This window comes from Magnolia sinica, chromosome 6 (genome assembly GCF_029962835.1).
Source record: "Magnolia sinica isolate HGM2019 chromosome 6, MsV1, whole genome shotgun sequence".
NCBI classification, from domain to species: Eukaryota; Viridiplantae; Streptophyta; class Magnoliopsida; order Magnoliales; family Magnoliaceae; genus Magnolia; species Magnolia sinica.
The window spans coordinates 11,651,600-11,664,316 of record NC_080578.1 but is presented as its reverse complement, the minus strand read 5'-3'; the positions used below and the strand labels follow the sequence as shown (position 1 = coordinate 11,664,316).

At 40.6% G+C, this 12,717-nt stretch overlaps 1 protein-coding gene across 1 annotated transcript; it reads left to right on the top strand.

Moving 5' to 3' along the window:
- Positions 1-10,972: 10,972 nt before the first annotated feature.
- Positions 10,973-12,149, top strand: LOC131248274 (cyclin-U2-1-like). The gene is made up of 2 exons (XM_058248480.1): positions 10,973-11,595; positions 11,688-12,149. Exons 1-2 carry the CDS (start codon positions 11,186-11,188, stop codon positions 11,968-11,970), a joined length of 693 nt encoding a protein of 230 aa, XP_058104463.1. The 5' UTR covers positions 10,973-11,185; the 3' UTR covers positions 11,971-12,149.
- Positions 12,150-12,717: the final 568 nt, after the last annotated feature.

Genomic DNA, 12,717 nt, shown 5'->3' with positions numbered 1-12,717 from the left:
TAGAGTAGATCAGTCGGGTTGTGATTGGGCCAAGTGCGGGCCGTCAAGCTAAATGGCCATTTACACTTGGCAGCAGCCCGTGCGGGCTATACCGCGACATGGGAAGGTCAGAAAATTATAAAAATTGAGGGGAGCATAGATCTCACTGGGCTTGGGGAACATCACGGACCACGGACCCAATGGACACCCAGAAGTGTACACAGTCACAAGCCAGATGCGCCCCACCAATGCCAAAATTGGAATCTGGCACGTGTAAATAAAACTGAAATGTAAGACATTTTAGCCATCAGATTTCTTCATAGTTTATGATGAGTGTCTAATGTATTTTTCTACACCCGCCCATAAAAATCTGGGTCCCGATCGTGGCACGGTGACCGTTGATCACAAATCAGACCCGTGCGATCAAACTCCATATCCGATCATCCCCAAATTTTACATGGCCCTTCATCGGGCCATGGAACACCTATCTTATAAATTTCATGGCTAGAGGACCACCAAAACTGTCTTAGTTATCTAAACAAGCTCTAGACCGCACGTTGGTGGACCACTAGTTCCAAAACTATAGAATAATGTCCGTCTCATTGGGCTTGACGTCCATCGCGGGAATCGGACCTGGGTACGGTCCAGAACCGGTCAACTTGAGCCAAAGGACGAGTGCATGAGAAGTGCAAATACCCTAAAGAAAGGAGTTAGAACTTAAGTGAATTGAGTCGTCCACTCTTATGCAAAGTTGAGGATTTTGGACCGTCAGTTTGTGACCAAACTTTACCCATGGAGTAAGGATATTTCCCAGCTCATATCTGTATAGCCGCGGCCCTGATCGACTATCGGTGACCGTTGAACAGACTTCTTATCATATCTGTTGATCGGCGCATCCAAATGGTGGGCCAATCATATCCATACGTAGATCATCATTAGAGCAAGCTATCCTACGGTGTATATTGACTTGTACACCTCATATTGGGCCCTAGAGCTTAGAAAAACCCTCTCATAGGTCTAGTATAGTAAAAACCCAACACTTGGGGCCATTTCAACCAAAACTGGCATTATAAAAGGGGCTCATTTAGGGCACCCTTCTCCCCATACGAAATTGCCCTAGAGAAGGAAGGAGAGAAGAAAGAAAAAGGGAGAAGAGAAAGAGGAGAAAGGAGGAGAAAGAGAGAGGAAGAATAGACTTAACTAAATCTGCTGGATGATTGATTTAGTTAAGGGCATTGGGGGGTCTTGGCCTCGCAACTAGTTCAGGGCATTTGATACGTGGGGTGTATCAGATTCCCAAATCTGCTGGATGAATAGACTTAACTAAAAACCTGGTTAACATCATCATTGCATGGCATTAGCTAGGTTGGCGACTCGACAGTCGAGGTCGCACTGAGGGAGTGTTGCATTGGCGATTGTTAGATGTTGTCGCACGAGGGAGCGTTGTGGTGAGGGCATACATCATATCATTCTGCATCCATGCACATTAACAAGACTAGATAGATGTTTATGATTGATTGCTTTTCATTAAATTCTTATTATAATTGATGCTTGTTGCAACTTAAGGTTAATAGCACCCACTGAGTTGATCACTCACTCCCACTCTGGGACGGTGTTTTAAAACACCAACCAGACTCGTTCATAGATGCAGGTGATACAGATTTCATGGAGCCTGGCGATGCGAGCCTTGAGGAGGAGGACCAGTTCTCTTCTTCCAGCTGATGAACGGGTCCTCATCGGACCGATCGCCGCGCTGAGGGCTCAGCTTTATTCTTTTTGACTTGTTATTCTTTTTATGAATTTGTTGGGCGTCACCTTGTGCGCCCGTTTGTATTCTTTTAGGTATGTATATATAAGTATAATTGATTTTCTTCTATTTCAGTAGACTTGTGTGGTTGTGCTTCATGTTCCAGGAAGTTCCAGAATGCGCATTTAGACTGGATTAATCGCATATTAATGAAAATTGGATATAAGTGACCCCGGGAATGTTCACACCCCAAGTGCAGGGTTGTGATGTAGTAATAAACTCGGTAAGACCGAGGTCGAATCCACAGGGACTGAAACCTGTACGTTATCTGAAAATAATCAGATCTAGAACTAGGCTAAGATGAAATCTAAACCAATTGTGATTTGAGGAATAATGGTGAAATATTAATCTAAACTTAAAGAATTCAGAGAAAGGGAACTAGGGATTCAGAGGATCCACTTGTAGAGATCAGGGAGATCTTATGCCTGCTTCATGGATATTATACTGAACTTACTTGATATAGTTTTCAAGAGATGAAAGGTATAAGAATTAGGTATGATTCCATCACAAATCCATGCCTAAGAGACAAAGTAAACAACAGAACTTAGACCAATCCATAATCAACTAAAAGATGTATGAGTGTTAGGAAGGATTCCATCATCCAACCATGTCTATGAGACGATGGCGAACAATAGGGTTTCCGAACATCAAAATAAAAGGAAAGGAATTATTCAAGCCATCACAGATCTACTGTAATTTAAATCACAACAAACTATTAATGACTAAAAGAATTTCTTAAATCAAAACAGAGTCAATCAGTTCAGTTCAAATCAAACCTGTAGAAGCTCCCATCACGCCACAAGCTTCACCTCTTAGCCCTAGCTAAGGGATTTAGCCTAACATAATTATAGGAAAAAGAAGAAAAATAAAGAAAAAATACATAAAAATTCCAAACACTTCTCTCTTCGCCTCTCTCTCTCTCTATCTGACGTCCCCTATTCAAGCATATCCTTTTCTCCACGTTTGGAACTCTTTTTATAGCTTTTGGAGTGGTGAAAATCAGATTTGGGAAGCTATCGCATGCGCAGCAAAAGCCTTTTCGCAGCCAAGTTCGGGGCTTCATAACTCTCGTATTCCTTGCATTATTTCTTTAAAATTAACGTCTCTTGGAAGTATTTTGGCTGGTCTACACGATGGACGGTTCAGATTTGCCATATGATCAAAGATGGTGGGCCACAACTACCTGAAAAATCAGATTTCGCGGACGTGCGTAGCCTTTTGCACGTCCGGAGCTGACGTGATCGGTGGGCCCCACGGAGGTATTTTTGAAGAAATCCACCCCGTCCATTAGATTGTCCTCGAAATTTCGATAAGAAACGGATGGTTTTTCATGTCCATCGACTCAGAATCAGAGAAAAAATCATCCAAACATCAATTTGAACGTTGCAGGGCAGTCCACTTATGGCCTCTGTATCGCGCACGTGTGCTTACATGGGTCCAAAAGTTCAGCATGGGTTTGAAGAATTCATGGCCCTCTACAAGATGGACGGCTTGGATTATCCACTGGGACAATGTGTGGGGCCCACTAGTGTCCGCAAAACGGACAGCGTCCGTCCGTAAAATAGCGTCAAATGGCAGTTGCCATTTTAGGAAGAAGATGCGGGTCTGCAGGCGCTGACCCGCTTTAGCTGGTTCGATGCCTCGCCGTATTTGTACACGTTATGCACATATGCTGTACATACGGGGCCCATTATGATCTTCAATCAAAATCCAATCCATTCATTCAATTAGTCCCCCTATTTAAGGCGCTGAGGCTAGATTTTAGGCAGCTCCAGATATCAGGCGGGCCCAGAATCAACGGTTTATGGGCTGACCTGTCAGTTAGGGCACTTCCATAGTGATCCGAGGGCTGAAATTTGATATGTACGGTTAATTTATGGCCCTCAGGCCATGTATAAAGTTTTGAGCCAATCAGATAGCGAGAACTATGTGATCTTGCATTTTTCACCAATTACGGGTCTCTTTAACATGAATGACTTGATTTTCTCGGATCCCTGGTGTATAATTCCATCGATCTTGGTCCCCTGAAGTCCGTCCCTTGCCTTGGGTGTCATCAGAGCATTAAATCTATGGTTTAAGTACCCTTTTTCAGTTCATGCTTGTAAATACACTCTGCATCACAAACACGATTAAATCAGGCTATGAAACGGTATCATGCTTGTAAATCCATGCAATAACTGGGTCTGATATGCAATATTTGACCCTCAACAGGGAACTCGGGAGTCGAGCGTATGCACGACTCCCGATTTTCAGGGTGTTACACACAACCTAAGAATCATCCAATTTTTGGTAGGATTGAATCAGACCTTAGTCGAGCTGAACCGGGACTTCTCTGCACAACAGATTGGCAAGATCCCAAGCATCCTGTAAACAGGCCATAAGAAATGCCATCCTTAGACAACACTGTCACCGACTCCCAAATATTAGAATGAATATGGTCGAGCACCCCACTTTCCATAGACGCAATGCTCATAAAAATCCACCTTGCACGTCTTAACCCCCTTCAAAAGTTCCATTTATGGAGTTTCATCATGCTCCTCTCGCTCATATCTCCTCTGTGCATATACCACATATTAGTGTCCTTTGTACTGGATTCTACCTATTAGGTGGTAACAACCTTACCTATAATTGTGTTCCCAATTAACTTATACAAATTTTTTAATCTTATGTCTCTTTATTAACACCATTGCACCTTTATTGACTTTGATTACACTGCCAGATGCAATGAACATGCAACCGTTCGTATCTAAAATCCCTAAGGATATTAAGTTTGTCTTCAGATCTGATAAATGCCTGACATTACCTATAGTCTGTATGACTCCATCAAACATCCTTACCTTGATAGTCCCTATTTTGATGCTTTGCATACTTCGTTATTTCCCATTAAAATACTTCTATTTGTAAGAATTGAACCAAGTTTTATTCAGGTACATGTGATATGGTCATCCAAAATCGACTATTCATGAATTCAAGAGATTACTTGTACCTGAAGAACCAAGATAGGGTCTCCTTTTAAGCTTTCTTTTGCTACACTAGCCAATTCACTTGTGTTAAATTTTTCTTTACGTTTTAGGCAATCCTTTCGTTTCTGGTAGCCTCTCTTGAAGTGCACCTTTATGCCACAATAGAAGCATCCATCATTTGTATTCGATTCCGATCTAGATGTTTTCTTTTAGTTAAAACGAAATTGCTCCATGAATCTCTCACGTCTCTGACTTCCTTTCACGACTAACTTTTTCGCTTGAGAGTTCACATTGCTCGATCTCTTCCTCATTTTGTTGTAAATAAGAGCTGCGATAATTTCTTCCAGCTTCACTGTATTCTTCCCATATAACAAAGTATTGATGAGATGGTCATATGATGTGGAACTGATGCTAAAAGTAGTACTGCTTTGTTTTCTTTCTCGATTATTACTCTGAGTCTTAACAACTCGCTACACATCTTTGTAAATGAGTTCATATGCTACAGGCGTTTGGATCATTCCTTCATTCGCAAACTAAAAATGTTATTTCTTCATGAATAAGTTATTCGTGAGGGACATCACCATGTATAGATCTTCTCATTTCTTCCACATCTTTAGGAGAGATTCCTCATCCATAACATTATACTTGACTTCATTCAACATACATAAGCGAGCGTTGCTCATAGCTTTCTCCCCATGTTTTTTCAAGTTATCATCCAACATCTTTTATGATTTAGTTTCTAGCAATGCCTTGCTCAACTCTTATGATACTAAAATATCCTTAACTTTTTCTTGCCACAAATTAAAACTCTTTTATCCATTAAATTTTTGTATATCAAACTTAGACACCGACATCTTCACTGAATTCCAGAATGTCCTTAAACCTTACTCTCTAATACTACTTTGTTGATATTCAAAGCCCTCAACAAACCTAGATCAATCCTAGGTATTAGAAATTCGGATTTAATATCATCATTAATCTGTCCGCTTTGTAGAAGTACGTTCAATGAAGATAAAACAATCGAATAAACCAGAAAAACCTAACAATAGAGCAAACAACCATAAGCACATGATATTTTACATGAAAAATTCTTTTAGGAGAAAACCAAGGCACAAAGCGACAGAAATCTACTATAATCAAATTCTTAGGATTATACCACTCACCTTCTTCGATTATAGAAGAAACTCGAATCTCCTTGCAATGCGCATCTAAGAAAACCCTAACCCCTTAAGAAAATTCTTTCTCAAGCCATTACAAGTTTTTAGAATCCTCTCACCATGCAAACCCTTTCACTTAGAAAGAAAACACTCATTAATTACAAGCCTTAATCGCAATTAGACTTAAATATTCCGATTTGTACAAATATGTGTAATCCGCTCAGTTGGATTGGATATAGCCTTCATTCGAACTGAACCAACCTAAATGCACATTTCAGTGGAACCATTTTTGTGTAAATCTTCACCCTATGCAACCTGAGAATCCTCCAATTTGAGAATCCTCCCATTTTCGGTAAGACCGAGTAAGACTTTGATAGAGACAAACCAGGACTTCTTTGCCCAACAAATTAGCATAATCTAAAGCATCCTGCACAACAGGCCATAAGAAACGCCACGTGGGGAGATTAAAGACGTGAAATTGAGGCACACATGTAAACATGGTACATTTACACAGCCAGGGCAAAAAATTAGGTGGGACAGGCTTAATAGGCAATAAGGTGGGGTAGCCTAAATAGGACGCTGATTGCGTCCTACCCCCTCTGTGGGGCCCACCATGATGTATGTGTTTTATCCACATTGTTAATATTTTCTCTCAAATCATTTCAAGGCATGAGACAAAAAATGAAGTAGGTTCACAGCTCCAGTGTACCACACCAAAGGAAGATGCAGTGATAATGACAATCACCGTTGAAACCTTTCTAAGGGCCACCGTGATGATTTTTTACCATCCAACCTATTCATAAGGTCATTTTAGACGTGGATGAAGTTAAAAAATAAATATCGGCTTGATTCGAAACTTCTCCAGCTTTAAGAAGTTTTTAATGGTGAACGTTCAATCCTCAATTTGTGGTCCACTTAAGATTTTTTCTTGCCTCATTATTTGGGTCATACCTTAAAATGATTTGATAAAAATGATTAACAGTGTAAATAAACCACTTACATCACGGTGGGCCCCACAGAGCCCTGCCTGGACGGATTACCGTCCGGGTGGGGGTAGGATGCAATCCGCGTCCGCCTAAATATGCCCGAGCCGACAAACTAGGCCAATCAATCCACCTGGACGTTTTTATTAAAATAATGTAGCTTAAGCCATACCTGTTAAGTGCACAAACATAGCTTTTGTGTGGGTAATGTTTACATTGAATGCTGAATTAATTTTAAAAGTAGATTGATTTTTGAATTATTTTGCCAAAAATTTGGACTAATATTAAAAATAAATAAAAATGCAAAAGTTACTTTTAAAACATATTTAAAAAGTAATCAATTAAGTAGTTGGTATTGCTTTCTCACAAAAGATGAAAAGTAAAGAGTTGCTAAATGTTATGGATGGATAGGATCATTTTGACTCATATGGGGTCATGCATGGTGGGAGTCTAATGAATGGTGTGGATCAATCAATTGGCCTGTCCAAGTGTCCCGATTCAACAAGGACAACTATAACTCTATATGGTGCTCTAAAAGCACCAGATCATTTCTCAGCAACCAAAAAACGTGAACTCGTTCCTTATTCGACCTTTTCAGCTTCATCATTTCTTTCTTTCAATTTTGAATAATAATGCACGACTATTGTACCGACATCCAAATCGGCTCAGGATCTTTTAATTTGAAAGCATTTAAGAAAAAACTGCTTCTTAAATAAAACGGTTTTTACTTTATTGAAATGAAACGGACGTAGGATTGCCCCACCGTGGGAAGCTAGGTGGGGCCCACCGTAATCTTTGTGAGAAATCTACTCCATCCATCTTTTTTGCCATCTCATGTTAGAACATGAACTCATTTTTGAGGTGGATCCAAAACTCAAGGGGGCTGCATGACAGGAAAAAGTGGGAAGGGAAATGCCTACTGTTGAAACCTTTATGGGGTTTATCTTGATGTTTTTATGCCATCCAAAACCTTCATAAGGTTATTATCACTGGGATGAGCTGAAAATAAAAAATATTAATCTTATATAAAACTTCTGTGGCCCCACGAAAGTCTCTTCGGTGGGTGTCTAATCCCTACTATTTCCTGTCGTGTGGCTAACTTAAGTTTTGGATCAGCTTCATTTTTGGTATCATGATCAAACATGAGCTGGAAAAACGGATGGACGGAGTGGATTTCTGAAAAAAACATCATGATGGGCCCCTCCTAGATTCCACGGTAGGATGCGGTATGGATCACACGGAATTCGAAGGGTGGCAATATGGCCCACACGAGTATTGATTATGGCCATCCAAACGGTGGCCCCAGCACGGATGAACTAAAGCCAAAAAAACCACATTGATGTTCCTAACCATCATGACACGAGCATGAACATGGGCTCTTAAATGTGAGCAATCAACGGTCTAAATTTTACACCCACGACACATCAAATGTGGGCCCACCATTTGGAGGGCTGGATGGGGTCCAAATTCATGTGTTCGACACGAACGGCAGAGATGGAGCATGAGCCTGACCACGCAACAAATCAGCACTTTGAAGTAGCTGGAGCCTGATAATCTATAATGCAACCGGAGACAAGATCGGACGAGGAAAATCATAGACAGATCTGCCGAAATCTCCTGGTTCATGCACCGCCGCTGTTGGTTTTTTTGGGGAATGTATAGTGTACTTGCTCGAGTGCACACGTGCTAACAGGTCACTCATGTATATAATCGGAGCCGTTCATCAGGTGATCTCTACTGGATAGATAGATACCAATATCCAAAAATCAGACCGATATGGTCACCAGCATATTGCATGTACATAATAAATGAACGGGCAAGATATATTGATCAAAGGTCCAAATTCTATTTAGATTTCCAAAAGGTAGCATCTGATAACATTGTTTGCCCAATGAACGGCTAAGATCTTGCCAACGTTGTCCTCATTTCCGCATCCCAGGGGATTATACTTTTATATACTTTCTCTGATTTCGATGCATCTTCGGGCTCATTTCCGTACTGGCCCCACAAGGCTGTAAGGCTGTCGGCGGATTAGATCATCGAACGGCGTGAATCAAATGATATTTCACCACCGTTTTAGTTAAGTGTTTTGTATCGGTTACCACTGATACCGACACTTATCGGCCGGCGTGGGATATGGCCAATGCGTATATGTGATAGATCAGAACAACGGTGTGGATTATTCTATATATTCATTCCGTGTGGCCCAAATTAAGATCCTTATTGCAAAATTCCTTGAAAAAATTGGGACGCCCAAAAATGTGGTTGATCCAAAGCTTATGTGGACCACACTGAAATAATGTGAAAATCTGCCCAAGCTTCCAAATCCAAGGTATGTGGCTTACTTTTGTTCTAGGTGGGCTTGATTTTCAGGGAGTCCCTTCATCCTGGTGGGTTGCACCTTATGCATGGCTTGGATGGCATATGCACACCATGCATGGTGCCAGGCACAATATAATTTTATAGCGATTGGTCCTCGCCATTGTTCATGTGTTAGTGCCCACCTAGCTTCTAATTTTGGGATGTAAGGCTCACAGTACAGGAAAAGCGTGAAAAGTGAAGAGGAAGATCCTTCTTCCTTGGATGATTTAAACCTTGAGTCCACCATTAGTGTTCTTAAATTCACAAGAAAATTTTAGAAAATTTAAATGTTTTATTAAACAATATGTAATATTAATGATTCTCAATTACACTATAAAGAAAAAGTAAAACCTAATTCATAATTATGAAAAATAATAAAGTTATAACCCTAATAAAAGTACCTACTCCATCAAAACTGATAAACTTTATTAGAAAAGTTCTAACATGATTAGAAAAATTGAAATCATTAAGAACAATATTTTTTTAAAATTTTGTTTTTGAATTTTAATGGTGTATTTTCCCATGAAACTTACTAAGCAACCCACGTAACAATACGCGAATCAAAAGTTATTGTAAAAAACTAAATTGTTTAAGAGCCAATTACACCATTAGAACTAGCTCAGATCTAATAGACTACTTTAACTTTCTACGCCAACCAGATACGGACGATTCTAGGGTCACTCTGACCAAATTACCCCTACGTGTGCAGGTGGAGTGTATTAGATCGGTCCGGCCGTGCAATACGTACAAGTTTCGGACCGTGCTTCAGATCATGACGTGACTCCTCACCCATACAAAATGACATGGTTGTTCAGCAGTCTAGTATATTAGATTTTACAGCTATAATATACCACTGACCATTGGATTTTATCCTTGCAATTTGGACACTTAGGGCCCGTTTGGCCATGCGGATTGATTAGAAGGGATTGGCCGGGCGTGTCAAAAAGAGTCAGTGACCAATCCCATGGATCTTAAGACAATCCACCAACAACACCATCATTACCTTTAAATCCCATCCAATCCACTCTAATCCGTTCAAATTTGCCTAGGATGTGTTCAGTTCGAGGGATTGGAAGGGATGGGAAGATTTAATCTCAGGATTGGCCGGGAGTGTCAAACAAACTTGATATAGCAATCCCATGGATCTTAAGACAATCCACTGACAACACCATCATTACCTTGAAATCCATGCCATCCACAGTAATACCAATCAATCCCTTCCGATCCACCCGGCCAAACGGGCCCTTAACATTTTACTTCTAACCATCAATTTGAAGTATGGAATTGAACCCAGGTGGGTTGTGTTGTGTCAATGTAGGCTCAGAAATTCTCAACTATCCCTGGTTGGTTTGGGGTTGGGTTAAGGCCTCAGGCTGCCTGACTCAACCCTAACTGGACCATGATCAGCATTTTGTTATTTGGAGCCATTATATAAAATATTGCAAGCTCACTATAACTTGAATTATATTAAGGTTTGAGTATTCATTACCTTGGGTTGATTAGCTTTAGCCAGGCATGGTTCGACCCCTGACAATGGGTGAACCTGATCCGACCCAGCCCAACCCAACCTGACCCACCCAAGTTGCGACCCTAGTCACCACCATTTTGAAAAGGTGAACTATGATATAGGAGTTAGACCCAGGATGATGTGTAAAGAAGGGTTGTTGTGAGAGTCCTACCAATTTCAATCAATCCAAAGCGACAAAGCTCTGATATTCTGATAATATCCTCCCTTCCTACCCATTTCCAAATGTCCCAACACACATCCCTTTCTCTTTCTTTATTCACAGCACAACTAAGCTCCAACCCCCATCATTTCTGTAATATAAATCCTTCCTTCTCTTCAATACCACACCAAAACAAACCAACCATCTCTCTCTCTCTCTCTCTCTCTCTCTCCAAAACAGAGCAAGCATCTCTCTCTCTCTCTCTCTCATGGATTCATCATCCAATTCAATTTCGCCTCGCAAGCTCCGATCCGATCTCTACAGCTCTTCATCATACAAAGATGAATCCACTAGCCCCTTAGTCATTTCAGTCCTCGCTTCTCTGCTTGAAAGAACCATGACCAGGAACGAAAGGATCGTGAGAAAATGCACTTGGGTGTCGCCCAAAGTTGCCGGGACACGCATCTTCAACTGCTGCCAGATTCCAGACATGACGGTCCAGTCATTCCTCGAGCGAATTTTCCATTACACTCACATCGCCGCACCGGTCTACGTCGTGGCTTACATCTACATCGACCGGCTCTCCCAATTACACCCCGATTTCAGAATCGTCCCTCGCAATGTACATAGGCTTCTCATCACAACCATCATGGTTGCTTCTAAATTTGTCGAAGACATGTAAGTATACCATTTTTCTTCCTCGACTATTCCACCATTCGGCCAAAATGCGACATGGGTCTTACTTGCTTTTTCTTTCTTTTTTCATACAGGAATTACAGGAATTCTTACTTTGCTAAGGTGGGCGGATTATCGACGGCTGAAATGAACAAATTGGAAGTGGATTTTCTTTTCTTGATGGGTTTTAAGTTACATGTAAATGTGAGTGTTTTCGAGAGCTACATATCACATCTAGAGAGAGAAGTGAGCATTGGAGGAGGCTACCATATAGAAAGGACTTTGAGATCCATGTGCAGAGGAGAAATCACTTCCAAGGAAAAGGAGAAGAGGGAATTCAATGGACCATCACGAGTTATCGGATGCGGTCCCCATTGACTAGTTTTTCAGGCACTTTTATGTTGAAGGATTGAATTTTCTTGTAAATAGTTGTAATTGTATATCGGATATGGAAGTCTCATTGAGAATGGTAATTGAGTATGTTACCTTATCAACAATGAAAAGTTAAGGTGTAAACCTGTCTTTTTTAGAAGAATTAAGGAGTTTGTTATGTTATATATGTTTATATATATATATACACACACACACACTTAAAGATCTTTAGTAGTTTTGGACATTTTTATCCATGTAATTAGTCCTTTAATTAAAGGGGATAATAGAGTCATAAGCAGTGATTATTTTAAATTTTTTCCTTTTTTTTTTTTTTGCTCTTAAACATGCACTTGCACCACACAGTGCACTCACGCAGAGAGACACCACGGAGGGTTCTTGAACCCATGACCTCGTGTTGAAACTGTCACCTAGGCAGGAAACGGATTGGCTACTCCCCCTGCCACCAGCCCGATGGCTAGTGGTCGGTGCTCTGTGGGCCCCACCATGATGCATGTGTTTCATCCATTCTGTTAATCCATTTTTACAGATCATTTCAGGGCTTGATATAGAAAATTAGAGGGATATAAATCTAAGTTGGACCGCACCACATGAAAACAACAGTGATTGGATATCCACCATTAAAATACTCCTAAGGCCCACTGTACTGTTAATTTGACATCCAATCTGTTGATTAGGTCATACAGATCCCAGATGAAGGGAAAAAACAAAAATCAGCTTGATCTAAAACTTTTA